General features: G+C 42.8%; 1 protein-coding gene across 1 annotated transcript; it reads right to left on the reverse strand.

Annotated features, from left to right (window-relative positions):
* Nucleotides 1–1942: 1942 nt before the first annotated feature.
* On the reverse strand, nt 1943–23008 carry AGTRAP (angiotensin II receptor associated protein). Its single transcript, XM_030186099.1, has 5 exons — nt 22937–23008; nt 16973–17007; nt 16618–16729; nt 8604–8820; nt 1943–2117 (listed from the first exon to the last, which is right to left on the reverse strand). The coding sequence occupies exons 1-5, from the start codon at nt 22961–22963 to the stop codon at nt 2017–2019; spliced, it is 492 nt and encodes a 163-aa protein (XP_030041959.1). The 5' UTR covers nt 22964–23008; the 3' UTR covers nt 1943–2016.
* Between the last annotated feature and the right edge of the window lie 2495 nt (nt 23009–25503).

Below are 25503 nucleotides of genomic sequence, written 5' to 3' on the forward strand. Positions count from 1 at the left end.
TATTATGTCTTCAATACAAGGATCATGCGCAGAAAAAGCAGGCACAAATTTCTATGGATAATTTGCTTAATTATTGGTGCAAAATCTCTGTGGGCAGAAGTACCTGCAGAATTTACACAACCATGAAAAGCTTCTCATCCTCACTGTTCCTAACTACAATTCTGAACACATTTTTAATGCTTATTGTGTTGGCAAATGTATGCATCATATCACACGTGCCCAAGACTTACACAGCCACATCGTAGATGACTATGGAAAAAGACCAATTGGTTCATTCAATCTGTAATGTCTGTCACAGCACCTGTGGGACAGCCCAACCTACTAAGGGACCACACTTGCTTTATTTCTATACACACTACTCAGGATATAGCACACCTGCAACCCCTAGAACATGACCACTTATAAGATTATTTAGGACCGTTTGTCACCTTCCTTATTTGTACTCAATCTTGGGTAGATGAGCATATAAAAATCCCCAGATAAATTTACAACCAGAACCCCACTGTTCCCATATTTAATCATGAAGCTTTGTAATAATTGAAAAGGCTACCCAAACTCCCTGGACATCCAGGCTCCAAGGTCCCCTGCCTGGCACACAGACTCAGTTACATGAGCACATCCACTTTCACTAGAACTTTGTTAATCCTGTGTTCCCAGGCTTCCAGATAGCTGGCTGCCCGTTTCTGCCAGGACTTTTGATTGAATGGCAAAGACAGAAATAACACTCTTTGTTGAACTGTTTGACAAGGGTCACTAGATCATGCTGCTACCACCTCTTCACATTTTTTGGCACTTTTTGTAAAATATTTGAGCACCAACTGTTGATGTCGTCTGTCTGTCCACATCAATCTGTGCACATCTGCACGCAGGCAGATGAGGGCAAGCAAGGAGAGTGAAGTGCTGTGCTGTCCCTGCTGCCACGCCTCCTCTCTATCTCCTACCCACCTGCCAATCTCACGGAAGACAAAGGCCCAAGGTCTGCTGGGAAGGCAACAGAATTGGCAAACTGAAGCGTGGGACACCTGGGGCTAACAGGCCAAATAGCTTCACTTTGACAGCTCCCTTACCTCGCAACAGAAGATAGCCAAGTTCATGCTTTGGCCGTGGAGCCATCAATGAAAAAGTAAGCACAAAAAACCCAACTTAACCCTGAACTATACTGGCTTTTCTCTATGGAAGGTGAGTGCTGGAAGCGTTGTGCTGGTGCGTCATGTTTCTAACATGCACAAACTTCTTCTAAGGATTCTGTGTTTATCCTATGCCTTCTTGGGTATGTTAACTGTTTTCACATTCACTACACATACTAGAAAGTCTTTCCATGAATCCATCACCCTTTACATGAACCCTGCTCCCCTTTCTAATCCCTCAGAGCTTTACATCATGACTTCTCGTTCTAAGCCTTCCTTTCTACTGGAAAAATCATTTGTCTTATTCATCATATACTTTATAAATATCTGAATGTTTGTTATATTGCCCCACTCTGCCTTTATAACCACCCCCCCACAAAAAAAAAAAAATATATATATATATATATAAGAAGCATTGTGAGATCTTCAAACAGTAAAGGATAGAACACAAAGGTGGTTGCTGATGATCCCTCCCCTGCCCCTGCATAAAGCCATGAAGGTTATTATCTCCCCTCTTTCCAGCCTCGCCCAAATCCCAGCACAGAGCTAATCTGTTTCTTCCTCCTGTTCCCTGCACACACCTAACACCTGCTGCTTTTCTGCTCCCCTGAGCCAATGACAACTATCATCCTACCTCTGTCCCCCAATAAATCACAAAGCTAATATTAATTGCTGTCCCCAAAACTTGCTCAAAGTTCTCCACCATACTGGGGTGTCCATTTTGCAAGGGCTACATTGGTTCAGGCACCAAGAGAAGATCCAGCAGACTCCATACAACAGTTCTGCAGACATACCCAAATATGTCCAGTCTCTTGCTGATCTAGTTCAAATTTGCCTGGCTGGAAACACAGGTGAGAAACTTCAGAAAGATGATGCTGGGAAGGAGATCTCAATAAAGACTAGGAACCGTCTTGTTGACCTGTTCTGTTGGAGCATTTTGATGATCAATAGATTGGTATGCACTACAATCCTGATTCCCATTAGTGAAACCTGTGTGGGGAGGTACGAAAGACACTGTTACATGGGGATATCAAAAAAATGAACAGAACAGAATGTATGCCTTAGAGTCTGTCCTTAAATAGAGCAATCTCTCCCTAAAAAGTAGTTAATGAAACCTTGGGCTTCTGATAGCTCCAGTCACAGGTACAAACACACAATCAGGCTTATTTTCGAAAGAGAAGGATGCCCATCTTTTGACACAAATCGGAAGATGGGTGTCCTTCTCACAGGGTTGCCCAAATCGGCATAAACGAAAGCCGATTCTGGGCGTCCCCAACTGCTTTCTGTCGTGAGGACGACCAAAGTTCATGGGGGCGTGTCGGAGGCATAGGGAAGGTGAGACTTGGGTGTGGCTAACACATGGGCATCCTCAACCCATACTGGAAAAAAAAAGGGGCGTCCCTGACGAGCACTTGGACGACTTTACCTGCTCCTGTTTTTCTTACAACCAAGACACAAAAAGGTGCCCAAACTGACCAAATGACCACCGGAGAGAATCGGGGATGATGTCCCCTTACTCCCCCCCTCCCAGTGGTCACTAACCCCCTCCCACCCTCAAAAAAACATCTTTAAAAATCTTTTGTGCCAGCCTCAAATGTCATACTCAGGTCCATCACAGCAGTATACAGGTCCCTGGAGCAGTTTTAGTGGGTGCAGTGCACTTCCGGCAGGCGGGCCCAGGCCCAGGCCCATCCCCATCCCCCCCCTACTTGTTACACTTGTGGTGGTAAATGTGAGCCCTCCAAAACCCACCAGAAACCCACTGTACCCACATCTAGGTGTGCCCCTTCACCCTTAAGGGCTATGGTAGTGGTATACAGTGGTGGGTAGTGGGTTTTGGGGGGCTCAGCACACAAGGTAAGGGAGCTATGTTCCTGGAACAATTTCTGAAGTCCACTGCAGTGCCCCCTAGGGTGCCCAGTTGATGTCCTGGCATGTCAGGGGGACCAGTACACTACAAATGCTGGCTCCTCCCATGATCAAAGGGCTTGCATTTGGTCGTTTCTGAGATAGGCGTCCTTAGTTTCCATTATCGCTAAAAATCAGAAACGACCAAGTCTAGGGATGACCATCTCTAAGGACAACCTAAATTTCAAGACTTGGGCATCCCCGACCGTATTATTGAAATGAAAGATGGACGTCCATCTTGTTTCCATAATACGGGTTTCCCTGCCCCTCCACTGGGACGTTTTGCGAGGATGTCCTCAGCAAAACCTGAGCGTCCCTTTCGATTATGCCCCTCAATGTCATCAAATCCAGCAGATGGAGATTGGTGGTCAATAAATATCAGAGTCTTGAGCAAAGGTAGATTTGTAAAGGCTCAGCAACAATTTATTTATTTCAATCTCTTCTATACCGCTCAATCCAGCAGTTCTTGGTGGTTTACACTTTCACGTACACAATGTACAATTTACCAACATAAAAACATACAAAAAAACTATAAAACATTTTAACTAGCTGCTATCATGATCTTTATCCTTTCTCAACTCCGTAAGCTTGCACAAACGGAGTGAGTTTTTAGCTCTTGCTTAAACTGTTTAATTACTTGCCATGGATAAAAAGGGATATAGATAATTTGGAAATTATAAGGTTTCCATGGCACTAAAGGGAGAAAAGCAGGGAACGAACATAATTGCCATACTGGATCAGAACTGGGGTCCATCTAGCCCAGCATCCTGTTTCCAGTGGCCAGACAAGGCCTGGCAGAATCCTAAAAGGCAGCAAGATTCTATGCTACCAACCCCAGGAAAAATAGTGCCTGATGGACCTTTCTTCTAGGAATTTGTCCAAACTTTCTTCAACTGAGATATGCAACTACTTTTACCACATCCTCCAGCAATAAATCTCAGAGATTAACTATGCATTGAATGAAAAAAGAAATAGTTTCTCCAATTTATTATTTTTTCATTTCTCATAAATTCCATAATTTATTTATTGCATTTGTATCCCACATTTTCCCACCTATTTGCAGGCTCAATGTGGCTTACAATATGTCGTTAAAGCAACCGCCTTACCAGATTAGATAACATTAGTATTGCATAGAGAACATGTCTTGCATAGTAAGATGAGATAAACAAATATGAGAGGGTCACAACTCTAAGTTATAGATAAGTGAGAAGTGTTACATTTACAGTTATTGATCATTGTGGTATGCCTTGTTGAAGAGGTAGGTCTTTAGTGATTTCCGGAAGTTTGTTAGTTCGTAAATATTTTTTAGGTTAAGCGGTAGTGCATTCCATTGCTGCGTGCACAGTTAGTAAAAACTGGACGCATGCGTTAGTCTGTATTTTAGACCTTTACAACTGGGGAAGTGAAGATTCAGGAATGTGCGGGATGATCTTTTAGCGTTCCTGGGGAGTATGTCTATTAGGTCTAAGATGTAGGCTGGGGCATCTCCGTGAATGATTTTATGAGTGAGAGTGCATACCTTGAATGCAATACGTTCTTTGAGTGGGAGCCAGTGTAACTTTTCTCTTAGGGGTTTTGCGCTTTCATATTTTGTTTTTCCGAATATGAGTCTGGCTGCAGTATTCTGGGCTGTTTGAAGTTTTTTGATGATTTCCTCTTTACAACCGGCGTAGAGTGCACTGCAATAGTCTAGGTGGCTCAGTACCATTGACTGTACTAGGTTGCGAAAGATGGTCCTTGGGAAGAAAGGTCTTACTCTTTTAAGTTTCCACATAGAGTAGAACATCTTCTTGGTTATATTTTTCGCATGGTTTTCAAGAGTAAGGTTTCGATCAATGGTTACTCCAAGAATTTTCAGGGTGTCTGAGACAGGGGGGGGCCAGGTTTGGTGTATTTATTGTAGTGAATTCACTAGTGTTATGTTGTGAGTATGAGACATTGTGTTTTTTCAGCGTTGAGTTTCAGCTGAAATGCGTCCGCCCATTGGTGCATGGTATGGAAGCTTTGGTTGATGCCATTAGTGATTTCCTTCAAATCATGTTTGAATGGGATGTAGATCGTTACGTCATCTGCATAAATGTATGGATTGAGATTTTGGTTGGATAGTAACTTGGTTAAGGGTGTCATCATTAAGTTGAAGAGGGTTGGCGAGAGGGGAGATCCTTGAGGGACTCCACATTCAGGTATCAATGGGGCTGACGTAGTCAAGTTTGATGCCACTTGGTATGATCTTGTGGTAAGGAATCCTTTAAACCAGTTAAGAACATTACCTCCGACTCTGAAGTATTCCAGGATATAAAGTAATATTCCATGATCAACCATGTCGAAGGCACTGGACATGTCGAATTGCAGGAGAAGTATGTTGTTGCCTGTTGCTATAGCTTGTTTAAATTTAGTCAGGAGAGTGACTAGTACTGTTTCGGTACTGTGGTTAGCTCGAAAACCTGATTGGGAGTCGTGAAGTATTGAGAATTTGTTTAAGTAGTTGGTGAGTTGTTTGGTTACCATCCCTTCTGTTAGTTTGGTTATTAGAGGAATGGATGCTACTGGGCGGTAGTTGGTTAGGTCACTTGAGCTCTTCTTAGCATCTTTGGGTATAGGGGTGAGTAGGATGTTTCCTTTATCCTTTGGCAAGAGTCCATTTTGTAGCATGTAGTTTAGGTGTTCCGTAAGACTTGATGTAAATTGTTGAGGGGCAAATTTTATGAGGTTGTTGGGGCATATGTCTAACTTAGTGTGACTTGGTGAACTTTTTAAGGGTTTGGGTGACGGTGTTGTCTGATAATGTGTTGAAGTTGGTCCAGGTTCTGTCAGCTAGGTATTCACCAAGGGTTGGGTCTAGGCAGTCGAGGAGTTTGACGTATTCGTTGGTATTAGTAGGCTTCATGATTCGTAATTTTTCAATTTTCTCTTTGAAGTATTTTGCAAGATTGTCGGCTGCTGGTGTATTTGTGCTGTTAGAGGTCACCGGTACAGTGTCTATTAATTTGTTCATGAGTTGGAAGAGTTTGTGTGTATCCTTGTAGTCTGCTCCGATTTTAGTTTTGTAATATGATCTTTTAGTTTGTTTATGGAGTATTTGTATTTTCTTTGAAGTTGTTTCCAATCATTGAATGCGGAGTCTCTCTTTTTATTCCATGCTCGTTCTAGCCTTCTAACTTGTGTTTTTAGTATTTTCAATTCTTCGTTGAACCATGGTATTGAGTTCTTTCTATGTGAAGTTCTGGTTTGGAATGGTGCTATGTTGTCCAGTATGCTTCTGCATCTATTGTCCCACTCTTGTAGAAATTGGTTTGAATCTGTTAGTGCAGTCCATTCATTATTGTAGAATTGTTCCCAGAATGTTAATGGATTTATTTTACCTCTCGTGGTATTTGTTGTTCGCTCTTGTTTGTGGTGTGAGACTTTCATTCACCATTGTAGGGATAGATTTGCTTTGTAGTGGTAGAACCAAGGTGTAGCTGTCCATTCTGTATCTGTTAATACAAGGTTTGAGTCAGGGGAGAATTTGTGTGTAATAATGTCTAGTGTGTGTCCTTTGATGTGGGTTGGCTGCATGTTTGGCTAGTGAAGGTCCCATAGTTGAAGGAAGTCTTTACATTCACGCGTGTTTAATGAGTTGAGATCTTCGAGGTGTTGGAATTGCCGCACAGCTTTGTAAACAGGGGGTGTAAATAACTATAATCATTTAAAAATAATTAGAAAACAAATACCTGCAAAAATCACTCTAAAGATTAAGAAGAGGTTCTTAAAACATATTTGCAAAACAAAAAGGGTTTTAAACATTTTTGAAAAGTAAAATAAAACTTGTAATTCCTTTGGTTAAATCATTCCAAGCTTTTACTGCTTGGTAAGCTAAAGAGGCATGAAATAATGTTAAGGATTTTTTTTCTCTTTAGGAGAAGACAATGAAAAAATGGGATTAGTACAATTTCTGTGACTTCTCCCAGAGGGTACAAATTGAAAATGGACATAAGCAAAATACCATACAGAATTTTATGAAGTACGCATAAAAATGTAAAAACAATTCTCCCTTCAATAGTGGACAGCAGGGGCGTAGCCAGCCTTTGGCGGGAGGGGGGTCCAGAGCACGAGGTGAGGGGGCACATTTTAGCCCCCTCCTCGGCGCCGCTGATCCCCCCTTCGACCCCTCCCTCCTGCCACTGCCAACCCTCCCCCGCCGCCGCTGTCAGGTACCAGAACTCTCACCCACTCTCTCATTACCTCTCGCCTTGACTACTGCAACCTACTCCTCACTGGTCTACCACTTAGCCACCTATCCCCCCTTCAGTCCGTTCAGAACTCTGCTGCACGTCTTATCTTCCGCCTGAACCGATACACTCATATCACCCTTCTCCTCAAGTCACTTCACTGGCTTCCGATCAGGTACCGCATTCAGTTCAAGCTTCTGCTACTAACCTACAAATGTACTTGATCTGCAGCCCCTCCTTACCTCTCAACCCTCATCTCCCCTTATATTCCTACCCGTAACCTCCGCTCCCAAGACAAATCCCTCCTTTCAGTACCCTTCTCCACCACCGCCAACTCCAGGCTCCGCCCTTTCTGCCTCGCCTCACCCCATGCGTGGAACAAACTCCCCGAGCCCATACGCCAGGCCCCATCCCTGCCCATCTTCAAATCACTGCTTAAAGCCCACCTCTTCAATGTCGCCTTTGGCACCTAACCACTACACCTCTACCCAGGAAATCTAGACTGCCCCAACTTGACATTTCGTTCTTTAGATTGTAAGCTCCTTTGAGCAGAGACCGTCCTTCTTTGTTTAATTTGTACAGCGCTGCGTAACCCTAGTAGCGCTCTAGAAATGTTAAGTAGTAGTAGTAGTACCTTTGCTGGCGGGGGTCCCTAACCCCTGCCAGCCGATGTCCTCTTCAGCGCTGGTTTCCGGCGCATTGCTGATCTGGAAGGATTCTGTTTCTGTGAGTCCTGACGTCCTGCACATTCCTACGTACATGTAGTACGTCAGGACTCACAGAAACAGAATCCTTCCAGATCAGCAATGCACTGGAGAACGGCGCTGAAGAGGGCTTCGGCTGGGGGTTGTGGTTGGGGACCCCCGCCAGCAAAGGTACCTGACGGCGGCGGGAGGTCGAAAGGGTCGGCGGCAGGGGGCCCGGGCTAAATCTGTGGGGGGCCTATGCCCCCATGGCCCCACGTAGCTAAGCCCCTGGTGGACAGAGAAGTTATACATTCACTGACTGAATACTGGTCTTATTGTGTACACATTGCTGAGACTGAAGCAACTCGGGTCATATATTTGTGTTTATTTGCTGACACATGACATACACAAGCACACCAGAGCACACATGCTGAACACAAACATTTCCCTTTGATGGCTTGGAATTCAAAGCATGCAGCATAATTAAGACTTACTTTCTGCGAGTGGATTTATGTACAAGAAAAATGGAAGATAATAGGAAAAGAAAAAGGCGAGGAAAAACCATCACAGGGCTCACTCCAGCTCAACTGACTGAAGGAGTGAACAAGAAATAACTGTATGCAAACATGGTGGATACATCAAAGCCCAGGAAAGAGGACAGAGCTGCTTACCTAGACTGATGTTGTACTCTCCACCTCGCTCTCGGTACATATGATATATGAAAAAGCAGGACAGTGGTTTGATGAGCAGGCTAAGGATAGCCATGCCAGCACTGAAGCGAAATAAATCCCTCAAAACATGACTACTTGCTATATTCTCTGCAGATTCATAATACAGTGCAAACATGAGGATATCGGAGAGAATGGAGAACAGCAGCCCAATCAGAAACTGGAGAGAGAAACAAACGTTTAAGAATCAGTCTGGAGCAAAATCTGAATGCAGAAAATTCCTGGCTACCACTAATTGTGAATACAAAAGGAATTAAACTTGATTCATCAAGTTTTATATGCAATAGCCCTGCAGTATTTCGTTGAAGCCATTCGTGTTTATAATCCACGACAAGCTTTGCGCTCAGAGAATGCAATGCACTTGTCCTTAGGCTCAGTTTAAGAAAATGTTAAAACCACAGTTCTTTGCAGAAGCTTTTATGTAATAGCAGTGGATGACATGGATATGAAGCAGAGCAATACTTTTGAGATATATATATATATACACACACACACAGTGCAATCCGCTTAAGTGCAAGGGTCTGGGACCAAATAAATACATGCAGTTAACCAGCGCGTGCACTTAACCGTTGTGACCCAAAGAAGCTTGACATCTGATAAACATATGTACAGTACTGTTTATTATTATACGTACAGTATACAGTCTCTGTTAACTGGCGTTAGGCTTACTTGAAGTAATCAGTTATAGTCCTCTGTACACTATTGTGTCTGTGAGTTCCTTAGACTTGGTCTGCCAGACGGTAAAAACTGTCATAGCACTGACATCCAGTGGCCTCCAGATAGGCCCGCACGGTGTTGAGACTCTCCAGCGCTCTTGCAAAGGTGACAGGAGGTTGTTGAATTTCGTCAGCATGTGCCTCGCTGCTCATTTCATCATCTGTTTCACAATCAGCCGTTACCTGCGTGTAGGCGCATATCTCGATATCAGTGCTGTCGTCAGCTGTTTGTAGATCGTAATCAACAGCTACGTAGTGATGAAACTCCTCTTCAGTAACACTGGCTGGGATGGCAATAGCCTGTTCATCTGACGCGTTTGCAACTGCTGCATCTGTTTCGTCTTTCTCCTCATCCCTAACAAAGCTTGCCCGCTTGTAGCAGTTCACAGTGGTTGCCTGTGTAACATGATTCCAGGCTTCTTTCTGCATATGTAGGGAATCCAACAGTGTTAGATTATGAGCCAGTTCAACAGCACGTTTATCCTTGCCAGTCTGGTCATCCATAACGCTCATCAGATGACGTAGCACAAGAGCCCGATAATGTTTTTTTGAAATTGGCTATTATGCCCTGATCCATAGTTTGGATCAGAGAGGTAGTGTTTGGCGGCAGGAAGACCACCTTGACGTTAGACAGCCTGACATCATCACTGTGTGCAGCACAATTATCACAAAGCAACAAAATCTGACGCTTTTGTGCCCGCATTCTAGTGTCTAACTTCTTTAGCCACTGCGTCCAAATTTCCCCAGTCATCCATTAATTTGCGTTAGCCTCATATGACACAGGAAGTCGCTTAACATTCTTGAAGCAACGGGGTTGTTTGCTCTTTCCAATGACGAGTGGTTCCAACTTCTCACTCCCATCCATATTGCAGCAAAGGAGGATCATCAGTCGGTCCTTCGACGTTTTACTTCCTGTAGTTTCGGCTTTTTTGAATGCAAGCGTTCCATCAGGAATCACTCGCCAGTAGAGACTGTTTTCGTCAGCATTGAAAATGTCACGAGGTGCAAACTCGTTCAACATGGTAGGAAGAACTGAAACAACCCAATTTTCAGCACCAAAGTCATCAGCGTCTTGTTTTTCATCATGCTGTTTCTTGAATTTTATATTGTTCCTCTCCTTCCATCTTTCCAACCATCCAACAGTGGCTTTGAATTCAGTTTGTCCAAGACTTTCAGCTAGCTGATTAGCTTTCTCCATAAGCTCCATAAGCAGTGGACCACTGACAGGAAACTGTCTGCTCCTGACTTGAGAAAACCACAGAAGAAGAGCATCTTCTACATCCTCAGCTTTTCCCGCCCGTTTACATTTCCTGTGTGGATTTGTATTGTTTTGCCAGTCTTCTAGAAGCTGATCTTTGTGCTTCAAGATACGTGAAATTTGACTGGGATTGACACCATATTCTTTAGCAATAGATGCTTGATTTTGTTTGTTTTCTAATTTTTTAAAGAACTTCTATTTGTTCAACCAGTGCTAAAGTCTTACAGTTGCGCGATGATGACGACGACTCCAGTGTACACTCTAACAACTTTCTTTCACTTATTCTGCCTGTGGCAGTTAACCAATGAGATTTCAAATTTATCCATATTCCATGCATGCGCTTATGTGGCGTCTTTCCTGCAGAGGAGTGGTCTTAAACCATGCATATAAGCGAATCTTGCACTTATCAGTGGTGCGCTAAACCGAAGTTTGTCCCCATAGAAATTGATGGCACCAAAAACGGGACTGAAGTACAGCATGCAGTTAAACAGAGCATGTGCTTATCCGGCGTGCACTTAAATGGAGTGCATTGTATATACATATATATATATGTGTGTGTGTGTGTGCTGTGTGATATGTTACTATCTAGTTTTTGTTTTTCTTATGTATGTTTTAAATTGTAAATCACCTAGGTTATAGGCGATATATACATTTTAAAAATAAATTAAAAATAAATATACAAAGACATGCAAGAAAAGGAGCTAGACATCCCCACAGACTCCTCCTATCTCAGGGTTCCTCTCTACAAAAGCAAACGAGGAGGCTGGGAACTACAGGGAGAACCTGGCTATGTTCCCATGTGGAAACAGTTTCTCTTACTTATTAACTTGAAACATTTTTAAAATAAAGAAATATTGTACACATATTCAGAGGAATTCTCTAAATAGGTGACCAAGGAGTTGAATCAGGGAAAAGTGCAAAATGTGGTGCACTTAGATTTCAGCAAGGCCTTTGACAAGGTTCTGCATAAGCACCTACTACCGTGTTTCCCTGAAAATAGGACCTACCCCGAAAATAAGACCTACCGGGGTTTTCCTGCAAATTTAAAATATAAGACATCCCCCAAAAGTAAGACCTACCAAACTTTTTTTTTTAAGCAGGGCCGCCGAGAGCCACCCGAGGTCGCGCCCCCCCACCTGAGGTCGCCGGGCCCCCCCTCCGTCGCTCCCGGAACTACCTGAAGCTCCTTTCACCTTTGCAAGTTCGGATTGGAGTAGCAGCATAGCAGACCTCTCCTTCCTTCTGTGTCCCGCCCTCGCCTGACGTAACATAACGTCAGGCGAGGGTGGGGCACGGAAGGAAGGAGAGGTCTGCCCTGCTGTTGCTTGCTGCTCCGAATCCGAACTTGCGAAGGTGAAAGGAGCTTCAGGTTAGTTCCGGGAGCGACGGAGGGGGGGCCAGGCGACCGATGTTTCCCAGAAAATAAGACCTAGCGTGTTTTGGGGAGGAAAAATAAATATAAGACAGTGTCTTATTTTCGGGGAAACACGGAATAATAAACTGAGGGACCTTGATTTGGGCCATAAAGTGACCAACAGGAGTCAGAAACTGGTTGAGTGGGAGGCAACAATGGAGTTCACTCTCGAGGATAAGGGTTACTAGTGGTGTGCCACAGGCATCAGCCCATGGCCCAGTTCTTTTCTACATTTTTATAAATAATATTGCAGAAGGGCTGTTAGGAAAGGTTCGCCTCACTGTGAGCGATGCCAAAATTTGCAATAGGATATACCCATGGAAGACAACTGGATAACACAAGGAGGGACTAGCAAGTTTGAGAAATGGTTAGTGTCCAATCTCAGTCTTTGAGAGCCACAATCCAGTCGGATTTTCAGGATTTCCCCAATGAATAAAAGGACTATATTTAGTAAAATTTGGTATAACTGTCGAGACTAATATAGTGAAACCCGAGAGTATATAGACAGTGAATATGCATGAGATCTATTTGCATTCACTGCCTCCATTGTATGCAAACAGATCTAATGTATATTCATAATGGAAATCCTGAAAATCTAACCTGGCAAGGGGCTAAGGGTGGACACCTCTTGGTCTAGAGTACAGCAGCTGAAGTTTAATGCTTAAAAAATGCATGGTTATGCACTTGACTTGCAAAAACCCAAGGAAGCAGTATAGCATAGGGGATGAAATACTACTGTGCATAGGGAGAGGAATGGCTAGCAGGGAAAAGGAAAAAAACAAAAAGAGGTGACGGTGCCCTTGTGAAAGTCTCTGGTGAGGCCTCATTTATTTTTATTTATTGCATTTGTATCCCACATTATCCCACCTATTTGCAGGCTCAATGTGGCTTACATAGTTTTGTTATGACTATTGTCATTCCAGAATATCAGATATAGTTAGTAGTGTGAAGAGATTAAGTAGGAAAGAAAGAGGAAGTGATTGGGCAGGTGATAGTAGAAGTGGATTTTCCTAACTGGTTGGGTTGGGAGAGTGAATTAGTGGAGCTGTTGGTTCTCGTTGTGGGCCTTGTTGAAGATGTATGTCCTCAGAGATTTGCAAAAGTTATTTGATTCGACAATTGATTTCAGGTCTGTGGGTACAGCATTCCATATTTGCGTGCTCGTGTAGGAGAAGGTAGTGGCATGCATCAGCTTGTATTTTAGTCCTTTACAGCTGGGGAAGTTCAAATTGAGAAATTTGCGGGATGTTCTTGTGGCGTTTCTGGGTAGGTCCACTAGGTTCAGCATGTAGATCGGGGCGTTTGCATGGTTAATTTTGTGTATGATCGTACATATCTTGAACGCAATGCGTTCTTTAAGTGGGAGCCAGTACAGTTTTTCTCTAAGGGGTTTTGCACTTTCATATTTAGGTTTTCCAAATATGAGTCTGGCGGCAGTATTCTGGGCTGTTTGGAGTTTTTTGATAGTCTGTGCAATTCTGGAGATCGCACCTTCAAAAAGATATAAACAGGATGGAGTCGGTTCAGAGGGTGGCTACAAAATCGGTCAGTCGTCTCTGTCATAAAGTGTATGGGAACCAGATGGTAACTGAGCACAAAAGTCCCAGGAGAGGAATAGGCAGCGACCAAAAAGTGGGAAACGATGGAAGGCTGGACAAACCTTAAGATCAACAGAAAAAGTTTTCCTGCAATATATAAAAGACAATGCGCAATAACATGAAAGAAATACTCAAGACTCGACACAGCACCATTTTTTGGCACAGATGTGCCTGTCTCAGGATAAAATAAGAGTAAAAATGAGATTGTGCAGTTGAGTGGAAATGATGGAGTGGTTTTTAAAAAGCCTGTGCATGCATGAATGATGCACTATTCAAAATACTAGTATAATGCCTGATACTCCATGTTTCGCCACTGAAAGTGCCTTCTTCAGGAGTCTTGGTGCACATGTCTAACAATTTTAATTATGTCTTCAAAAATGAAACTTTGTGGTTTTTACAAAGAGCGTTGAAAGTGTTACGAAGAATATCATTTCTGAACACCACTGGTTGGCTAGAAATGATAATAAAGACATTAATTATACAGAGGCCAACCTATATAAAACATTATATACCCACACATATAGCCTGAACAATTATCTCGCCTCCATAGCAAACCAATGTAATTGACTTAAGGAGTCACACTATCCCATTTCAAAGCCTGACAAATCAATCTCACTGCCAAATTTTGAAGTGTCTGTAATCGACAGACTACTAGCCTTCAACAACCAATATACAACAAATTATAGTAGTCAAGTTGACTTAACAAAACTGATTAAGAGAAAGGTATTTTCAAATTCTTCTGAATGGTCTTAACTTTCAAAAAGTTTTTTTTAGTTAAAGAATTGACCCGATTCTCAAAAGAAAGCACTGGCTCAATAAGGCCAGAAGCACTTTCAAACTTGACTCACTCCTCAGGCTGAAATTTCTTAAATGAAAGGTATTATCATTAAGTGGTGGAGTCAATGTTTTTATATACTGTATTACACGTCACGATATAATTTATTGTGTGTCTACTTTGTAAACCACTTGGATCAACTGGTTCATTGAGCAGCACAGAAGCAGTTTTAAATGAAATAAATAAGACCACATTTAAATACCTTCATGGTACAAATGCACAGGAGGTAGAAGGTAGACCTCTTTCCCCTGAATGAAAGCTCTGGAACGAGGGAGCATAGGATGAAAGTGAAAGGGGTAGACTCAGAAGTAATGTAAGAAAATATTTCCATATTGCAAAGGATGTGGATGCTTGCGAGAGCTTCCTAGTGAAAGCAGTAATGAGGAAGTTATCTATATTCAAGAAATCATGGGACAAGTACGGGGACTGCAAAGCTTAGTAGTAGGTATGGATAAGCCGTATGGTCTTTACCTGCTACAATTTTTTTCTGTTGCCTTGTTTTTGTTTTTCTAATTCACTTGCCCATGCACCTGGGGCAAGAAGCTCGCAGTATGGCAGAAAAAGCAGGAGATGTGGTTCCAGGAAGAAGCAAACTGTCTTTGGCCCCACTCGAGGGCCCTGAGAAAAGGCAGCAGTGCCTTTGACCACCATCAGGTGCTAGGAGGCAACACCAGGGCCAGGGGAAGAAGATTTCAGCAGAGGTAGTACTGCATTGAGGTGGGATGGGAACTGTGTACTTTCCACAGACAAAAAATAAATTCACTCACTGTTTACATAACCCTTCCCTCCAAAATATTTAGAAGGCTAACTTAGATGCATAAATTTAGGAGCTTAGCTTTTTCTGAATATTGGGCCCAAAATGTTTAGTTTTGATTCTTGCATAACCCATCTCCCCACTCCCCAACCTTGGAATGCTTCAGGTCATGTGGGAAATTTTGCCTGCATTGAGGGTGGGTAGTTTACAAACAGGCATATTTTCAAAGCACTTAGACTTACATAGGGGTCCTTTTACGAAGCTGTAGCAAAAGGGGACCTGAGCTGGAATTGGCACAGGTAAAAGGCAGGTTTCCCTTTTCTTAAAGGAAATGGGAAATGGCTGTGCAGCAAGTGAGCTACTTGCCGTGCGACCATTTCAGGGGGAGCGCTTACCGCTACCCATTGAGGTGGTAAGGGCTCCCATTCTAACCTGGTGGTAACTGCGCAGCGCATGGCACTGCCCGATTACCACCGGGTACACACTGGCGTTACAAAACTTGAAATATTTTTGCATCGCAGGAAATGGCACGCGGTGGGGGAGGGAACTACCACCGGGCTGCTCTGGTAGCCCGGCAGTACTTCCCTTTTAGCAAGTGGTAAGCCTGCATTGGGCTTACCGCCGCTTCATAAAAGGGCTCCATAGTAACCAATGGAACTTTGTAAGTCTAAGTGCTTTGAAAATGAGCCCCAAAGTCTCACTTCTTGGGTGAAATCCATTTATCTTTGAATATTGTCCTCAGTAGTAGAAATGTCTGAACCCTGCTACACAAGGAAACTAAAGCTCGTAAAGGATACAACAAAACTCTTCCTCTCTATGATTCCCAAATGTGTCTGTAACACATGAACCTTATTCTATCATAACATCACTTTGTATTTGTTCTTTATCGGAATTGGCGCACGCCTTACGGTACTATGTAAGCCACATTGAGCCTGCAAATAGGTGGGAAAATGTGGGATACAAATGTAACAAATAAATAAATTATTATGAGGGGAGGGAATATATGGGAAGTGCATTTCATCCCTGGAAAGCAAATCTTGAAGGCATTTTCAAATCCCTTGCCATTCTATTCCATTCTACCTATAAATAACAATACCACTGGGCTTAATACTGCAGTAATAATATTTAGTGGTTCTCATCCCCCAACTAAATCTCATTACAAAATCCTAGACTATGCAAAACCATTACAATTTATCAGTTACATCATCACGGGACCCTCAGTCTTTGCGAGATTTATTGTAGTGCAGATCCTAAATCAATCAATCAATCAATCAATCAATCCTATTTTCATGCCATTCTCACTTTCCAACTTCAAATAGATGAATAAAGAAAATGTGTAAAGACATTTTTTGAGATGGAAATCAGTGAATTGCCTAACTTACTGTTGAAACAGCATCAATGGAGTCTTTATGTGCCATTGCCCAAACTCCCATTGCCAACACAGTGAAGTTACCCCAGGCATAGGCAGAGGGCAACCAGCTGTACATACATGCCCTGCAGACAGAAGACGAGACCATCAGAACGCATGAGAAATCCAAGTATTACCAGCGAGTGAGCAAAGAGCACAGAACATGAGCAATATACATATCAAATTTGTGAGGAGGAGGGTGTCTTACTGAGCCACACCATATCTTGCCCTTATGATACCGTATTCCCCAATTCAATCATGATATGCTCAGCCTGTACATACAAACTCACACACTGCATCATACCAGCACCTTATGAAATCTTACTTACCAGGTGGTCAGCACCCAGTGTACCAGGACAATTGCCTATAGAACACAGAGATAAGAGTGGGTTAAAGTATGGATTCCAAAAGTTATTCCTGAGCACCCTCATAGTCTGGATTTCATGTAATCTATAATGGATATTCATGAGTTATATTTACTGTAAAGACCAAATTATTTGCATATTTTATTTATCCCAAAAACTTGATCTGGTTGGTGGTTCCAAGGGAGGATACAGAAGTGGGAAATGAAGGGCAGCTAGTCCAACGTCTGGTTCAACCAATCGTATTTATTCTTTAAAACTCAAATAAAGACTTGACATGGTTGCCGTGTTTCGGCATGCACGAAGCCTGCTTCAGGAGTCTGCTGGTTGGAAATAAAGAGAGATGACGCTGATTGGAGAATGGGAGCAATATATAGGTCTTAAAAAAGACTATTTACATATAAGAGATGCACTGTCGTGGTACTAAAGCAATGGCACTTTAGTAATGTCGTATCGCAGGGTAGTGAGACGTGCCCCAAGATGGCTTCTCTGTGGGACTCTTTTGTGTTCAGTTACCTTCTGGTTCTTGATGGTTCCAAGGGCCAACTCTGGGAAACACAGGGGTTAAAGACAAGTTGGGACTAGAGAACAGCAAAGACTAAGTGATATCAACCTCACTTCTGAGAAGTGGAATAATAAATGATGGCATAAAGAACAAAATGCCTCGTCCAATCTACCCAGTTCAGACGAGTCCATTTTGGTGTTGGGTTGAGTATGGGCATTTAGAATGTTATCTACATAGTTCCAAATCCCCTACATCTATCTTTCACCCAACCTCACAGCTCATTTCCTACCACTGCTCTCTATATCTGTTCCAAGCAAGCCTAAAATCGGTTTCAATAAAAGCCTCCATTACCACAGCCAGTACGTTGTTTCAAGACTGTCATCTTCAGCTTTGAGATTTACAAGACCAATATTTAAGCCAACACCCAGGCCCTCTATGTTTCATCATCAAATTTTATAATAATCCCCACTGTGATGTTGTTGCAAACAGGACTGGTTCTTCTGTTAGACAGTCGCCTAGAATGCCAAAACTGGGAGGGCAGTAAAATCACCGCAGCTCCACTCACTTCAGAGCTTGATCTCTGTTTCTTTCACTCTCCCTAGGGTATGATCTCACTGCATTCCTTCCAATGCTTGCAATCCGGCTGGAGAACACACATTCATGCCCCTGCAGACCTTGTGCTTTTCTTACGGAACTTGGACTTGAAGGAGGGTGGGCGGGAAGGCACACTGTGCCCCAGCCCTTTCCCAACGATTGGAAGGGGGAGAGTGTAGAGACCAAGGATCTGGGAAAAGAATGGATTTACATTTGGCAGAATTTACAATAGCCAGTTATCCTGAAACTAGCTGACCACTGCTTGGAGACAGGTGCTAAGTGGAGTATTATCAAAAGAAGAGGAAAGAAGGATGTCAGCATATATCCCTGTGCCATTCATGCAACAGTAGGAGCTGCCTCCCATGGATTTAATCAAGAGGAAGATGTGCCAAAAAGATGTTAAAGGGTGAGGGACCTAGAACGGAGTCCTATGGAACACCACAGGTGGACCCATAGGAGTTATAATAAAAGATACCATTGTGGCTTTGGTGAAAGCAGTTGCTAAAATACAAGGAAACCCAACTGAGGACAGTGTCGCACATACCAAGACTACGAGCCAAGAGAGATGATGATCATGGTCCACTAATTCAAAGGTGGATGAATATTCAAGTATAACCAAATTAGATTAGTCAAGTGCTGTTCTTATCTCATTATACGTTGCTACCATCAGGGATTTGGTACTATGGCTGGAGTGAAACCCAGTCTGCCTGGAGAGAAGAGCTAGTGACTTGTCCAAAAATGCAGGTCACCCAGGTTTATCGCGTTAATGCAATCATCCGGATCCTGGCACGCAAGAGCAGGAGACAGTCCCAGAAGCAGGCAGGCAGGAAGAAGCTTGCCCGCGCAGCCCCCCCCCCCTTGGAGGCTGAGCCTGGAGAATTTTGCCCCCCCCCCCCCCCCACACACACACACTCATTGGCCCTGCAAAAATGGCATTAGTTGATCCAGGACCAACCTTTCCAGAATTTTGGCAAGAAAGGGGAAGTTGGAGATGGGATGAAAACTTGCAGGCCAGCAAGACCAAAGGTGGAGATTCTTTAGAATAGAGGAGATCAAAGCATGTTTTCAGGCTGGAGGCTTGAGACTGAGAGACAGACTGCTTTAGAAGAAGAGTGTGACTAAGGGTTCTAGCTGTTGTGTGAATTTCATAAACAATGTCAGAGGCCAAGAATCTAAATGTGAGGAAGTAAAAGGGGGGGGGGGGGCAGAGCACAACATTTGCTGAGGGCACCTATTACCAGCCCTAATAAAATTCAAGCCTCTCCATATTCACTGGAATTTGGGTTTGAACCACATCCTTTACACATAGATCATTCCGAGCTTCTCAGAAATCTAATGCTGTTATACCACTCCTGTTTAGAGCTGAACTGCTGCTCCACACAGGTTATCCTGACATAGAGCCCTTTATAAAGTACATGCAGGAGTGAATGTGTATCTGTCGGCATGTACAGAGGAAGCATCCACTTTCCAACAATAAATATGTAAAAAAATCAATGGCAACCTACATGTTTAAGCACCAACATTTACACATGTAACATGGTATCTCACAACTTGTCAGCCATTTTGAAAACTACATGTGTGAATGCTACTAATTAAATACAAAGGCCACAATCTTTCAATAAGAGGGAAAAATACACAACGAAGCATTAAGAAGAATATCCTGTAAACGTGCTGGACAAATCAAGCATTTGTATTTATTTAACTGAATTTGGCTCAGAAGAACATAAGCGTTGCCACACTGAGACAGAACAAAGGTAGATCAAGCTCAGTATCCTGTTTCCAAACAGTGGCCATTCCAGGTCACAAGTACCAGGCAAGATCCCAAAAGAGTAAAACAGATTTTTATACTGCTGATTTCAGAAGTAAGCAGTGGATTTTCCCAAGCTCATCTTAATAATGGCTTATGGACTTTTAGGAAATTATCCAAACCTTTTTTAAACCCTGCTAACCTAACTGCTTTTACCACATTCCCTGGCAACAAATTCCAGAATTTAATTACCCACTGAATGAAGAAATATTTTCTCTGGTTTGTTTTAAATTTAATACTTAGTAGCTTTATTGCATGTCCCCTAGTCCTAGTATTTTTGGAAAGGGTAAACAAGTGAGTCACATCTACCCGTTTCACGAGACCTCTATTATATCTCCCCTCAGTCGTCTCTTCTTCAAGATGAAGAGCGTTTGCCACTTTAACGTTTCTTCATAGGTAAGTCGTCCCATCCCCTTTATCATCTTTGTTGCCCTTCTCTGTAGCTTTTCTAATCCCACTACATCTTTTTTGAGATACGGTGACCACAATGGCACACAGTATTCAAGGTGCAGTGAAGGTGTAATTTTGTTATCCATTCCTTTCCTAATAATACCTAACATTCTATTTGCTTTCTTATCTGTCGCTGCACACTGAGCAGAGGGTTTCAACATATTATCAACAATGACAACTAGATCCTTTTCCTGAGTGGCGATTTCTAATGTGGAACCTTGCATCACATAGCTATAATTAAGGTTCCTCTTTCCCACATGCATCACGTTGCATTTGTTCACAATAAATGTCATCTACCATTGGGATGCCCAGTCTCCCATTCTCATAAGGTCCTCTTGGAATTTTTCACAATCCTCTTGCAATTTAACAATTTTGAATAACTTTGTGTCATCGGCAAATTTAATTACCTCACTAGTTATTCCTATCTCTAGATCATTTATAAACATGGTAAAAAGCAGCAGTCCCAGCACACACCCCTGGGGAACTCCACTATCTACCCTTCTCCATTGAGAATTCTGACCATTTAATTCCACTCTCTGTTTCCTAGCTTTTAACCAGTTTTTCATCCACAAGAGGACGCATATTTTCAAAGCACTTAGCCTTCCAAAGTTCCATAGAAACCTATGGAAGGCTAAGTGCTTTGAAAATATGCCTCATTGCTTCCTATCCCATAACTTTCTAATTTCCTCAGGAGTCATTCATGGGGTACTTTGTCAAATGCCTATTGAAAATCCAGATACTGTACATCTTTTTCAGCTGTAGCTCAAGGTGAGTTACATTTAGGTACACCAGGTATTTCCTGGTCCCTAGAGGGCTTACAATCTAAGGGGTCCTTTTACTAAGTGGCGGTAAGAACTAACGTGTGCTTAACATGTGGGAAAATGCACTATCGCAGGGTGCGCTCAGGTGTCCCCCGGTGGTTTTGGCATCTGTGCATGCTTCCCACACACTAAAATATACTTTTTATTTTTTAGCATTGGTGGAGCGTATTGGGGAGGGTGGAGAGTAGGCATGCCCAGCGCTAACTGATTAGCACATGAGCCCTTTCCACCTACTAAATAGATGTCGGTAAGGGCTCATGTGCTAATGGTTACAGGCTAATTGGGAAATTAGCAAGTGGCCATTAACTGAGGAAATAAAAAATTGGCCATTTTACAGCCACGCTAAAAGTGGCCTCAGCACATGGGGAAACCCATGCGCAGGCCCACCTTTTAGCGCAGCTTAGTAAAAGGACCCCTAAATTTGTACCTGAGGCAATGCAGGGTTAAGAGACTTGCCCAAGGTCACAAGAAACCAGTGTGTGGGATTTGAACCGGGCTTCCCTGGTTCTCAGTCCACTGCTCCTTTTGGGAAAACTTGTCCGTGCAAAGGAGCAGCTGTAAATCCTGATGCTGAAATACTAGGATGCACATGTGCATTTCCTCTCTGAAATGGGGAACACATGTAGATTCTGGTTCTGCCCAAGTGCTCCCCCCCCCCCCCCACGGATTCCTCATATAAATAGCAGCTTTCTGAAATCGTTACTTACATGTGTATTGTATGCCACAGACTACATGCTGCTTTATTTACACATGGAAATTGCAAACAAGGCTTCTAAAATAAGGGCCTAATAATTTAATTATCAGTAAAGAGTGAAAATACTATAAATCTGTCTTTCCTGTACTACATCCATAACCCCTTCTCATGCCTGATATCCTCTAACTACCAAGTATGCTACATCTTTTATCTGTTTTACTAAATTCTTCATGTTTCAATGTTTTTATCATTTAATCGAACCTTCTTCCTTTTTGTTAGTAACAGTTAAGTGCTCAGTTTAGCAATATCCTGTTTCCGTCATGAGTGCCAGAAAGGTGAAGCAACCTTGTCAGAGGAGGGATGGAGACAGATAACTGGACAGGAAGTATATGCTGGGGGGAAGGGGGAGGGGGAGAAGAAGAGGTCGGGATATATGCTGGGGATAGAGGGAGGGCAAAAGGGAAGAGCTTGGGGGCACACAGGATTAGGGGAGACCTGGGGAGGAGGGGAGAGAGATAACTGCTTTGGAGCAAGGCAGAGCTGGGGATGGTGCAACCTAAGAAGGGAAAAGGTGATGTTTCGGGGGGGTGGGGGTGGGGTTATAACAGTGGAATTTTGCACACACAAAAAATTACAAATATGCAGAATTTTGCAAAATGTAAAATTTTTTTGCCCAGAATTTTTTTTTCTACAGAATTTCCCTTGGAGTAGGTAGCCACTAACGGTGCTAACCTAATTCTATGCCTCCCTATGGAAGTCCATAGCTGCGGGGACCATGGACAAGAACCCCCTAGCGAACTCCTGTAACGGGAGGAAGCATGTGGGGAAAGGGATCAGAGCTGAAGAACTCTGGTGTTTCAGTTTTGGACTGCTGTAACAGGGCGCAGCATTTGGGGAATGGCAGCGTCTGGCTGGGCTAGAATCTAATCAAGCATGCAAAACTTCCTCCTGTTAGTTTACAAGCGGGATTTGTGTTCTTGCCTGCCTCTTAAACCACTGACTCAGAGCTTCAATGTCCGTACTCTCTGCTGACCTCTCACCTCACCCGTGCCGGACTTACCTTCAGACTCACAGCAGGGAGCTCCATGACACTCACCACCCTCGAGGCGCAACTCCGGATCTGCACCTCACATGACAGTCTGAGATGAGACGAGAGAGACGCCTCGTGAGTGGAGTTGTTCAACGTGTCACGTGATCCCACTCCGTTGCTAGGAGACGCAAAGTACGCATTTTAGAATTGCTCTCGTAGTTTGCAATTGCGTGGCCTTTTTGAAAATTGCCCTGACATGCATATTTCCCCCATTTTAAAAAAATGAATGTGTTTTCATTTCTTTGATTTGTTTATATTGTTGTTAACCCTGTCTCGCAGTGCAGGATATTTCTCAGGGTCATCTATATAAACAAAAGATAGGAAATCGCACTGTGAATATGATTTTTCATGAAAATTCCCTTTACAGATCAGCAAAAGGAATGAACTAATCTTGATTTATATTACCATCAGGTACCAGTGTTCTTCTAAATTTTGTGTCTGGGAAGAGCTCTGAGAAAATGGCGAGACTGAAGCAATGCTGTACCAAGAGTTGTGAAAGGGGGGGGGGGGGGGGTACAAATATAGAGGGATGAAAAATTGTTCACAGTTCACTGTCTCTTCTCATTTGTGGCATGGGATGGAGTAGGGTGGGCAGGGCATTAGTGGGGAAGCCTCACAGGATGTAGCTATGGCTCAGTATGGTTCTGAAATTCTGTTTGTTTTGCTCGGTTGTGTAATTTGTGATCAGAAGAAAAGGCAGAGAGGTTAGCATAAAGAAGTAGTCTAGAGATGTGACTGTGTGCAGACTACCTGTTACTTAGGCTGGAAAGAAGCTGGGGGAACATTGTGAAAGAAAAAACGATTTGACTTTTCAACAAGGAACTGCTGGAGTGAGAAACCAAGCAGTATGTTCAATTATGAGTAGAGATAGATGGCATATAACTTGAACCCAGAACTACAGCTAGGTATTCAATCATTGTTAGACTTTTCAGATGGAGTGTTTGGAATATAAATCTAGAAAGATGCAAGAGTATATAATAGCTTTGCAACAGAGGCTGACCAAATTTCAGTTTCGGTTAAGGCACTGAAACTGGCCCCAAATCCTTTTTCTGCATGGTTTCAGTTTCAGTCAATAGGCTATAAATTTTCGGCCATGGTTCTGGCTGAAAATGACCATGTTTTTTTTTGGTGGAAGCTGAAAGTTTGTGCTTTCTCCCATTTGTCTCCCTCCCTCCTCCTCCTGGACCCCCTTGAGTGCCTCTCCCTTCCACCCACTGGCCCACCTTGGCTTATCTTAAAATCTAGGGTGGTCTAGGGTATAGTTAGAGCAGTAGCAATCCCTAGTTACTTCTGCCTTTTTAGTTCTGCTCTCAAAATGGCTGCCGTGACTGAGGTATCGCTCCTGTCCTGACTACGTCACTAGACCACCAGAGAACGCAAGGTAGTCCTGGGGGTGAGGAAGGGGGTATTCTTTATATTTTCTTTTGTACTGTGATTGCAAGTAATGCTGCCATGTCTTGCACTATAGTTTATATGGTAAATAGAGTGTGTGGATTCAGGCTGCTTAATTAACACAACAAAGCAAAGAGGTCAATTAGTTTTCCTTTATTCAGAGGGATATTAAAGAAGAAGATACCTCAAATCAAACACTGACAATTGGAAGTCAGGTTTCTCCCATGAGCTTCTTCCCAGGCAGAGAAAATACAAGATTACATAGACATAAAAAGTTTACATTAGGGAGTCAGCTGACATTCAGTCAAAAAGGTCAGAACAAAGAAAGAAAAGAGACTTTGACCATTAGTCAAAACAGATGGGTTTCAGGACAGAAAAAACATGTCTTAGGTAAAGTTTTCTCAACCACTGATAACAGAAAGAAGACAATTACTGATCTTATCTATCTAAATCATTCTTTAAGCAGCATATGAACTGGAAAAGAATACAATTGCCACTAACAATTTTGCCTTGAGAAGTTTACTTTTCTTCATAGGGCCCCTTAACTACAAATAAACAGCTGGGTTCACCTTAATTTGGCCTTCTGCTAAGGTTAGTGGAAAAAACTGTGTGAGCTGCCTGCAAGTTGGTCTCATGTAACCTAAAAACAATTTCTGCTATTTTTCAGACTGGAATAGAAACTGACCCTAAGTATTCCAGTTCCACAAGTGCACCAAATGAATGCTTTAGATACAAAATTTTAGCAAGAATTTAAGTCTGTAAATTTGGAATGATAAGTTTTTTTAGGAATTAGCCTTGCTGTGGAATTATTATGTTGGCTATCACTCTGAGTGTGGTGTAAATTCAGCCACTGTAAAAGCACCATGATTTTTAGTCTCAGTTTTCATTGTCTGCAGTCCATGTGTGTGGAGGCTATTTTGCTCGGAGTATTATATTCGGGTTTAGCAGAGGAATTCAGACTGCAAGCTCTGACAAACCCCAGTGGCTCTCACTGGTTCACATTCACACAACCAAACTTGAATTTTCAGTTTTAGTTTTGACTTGAAACCAGGAGATGAGTTTTGGGTTCAGTGGCAGTTTCTGGTTTGGCCGAAACTGGAACTCCCCCCCCCCCCAAAAAAAAACAGTTTCGGTCACCCCAGTGG

The sequence above is a fragment of the Microcaecilia unicolor genome, chromosome 13 (genome assembly GCF_901765095.1).
Source record: "Microcaecilia unicolor chromosome 13, aMicUni1.1, whole genome shotgun sequence".
NCBI classification, from domain to species: domain Eukaryota; kingdom Metazoa; phylum Chordata; class Amphibia; order Gymnophiona; family Siphonopidae; genus Microcaecilia; species Microcaecilia unicolor.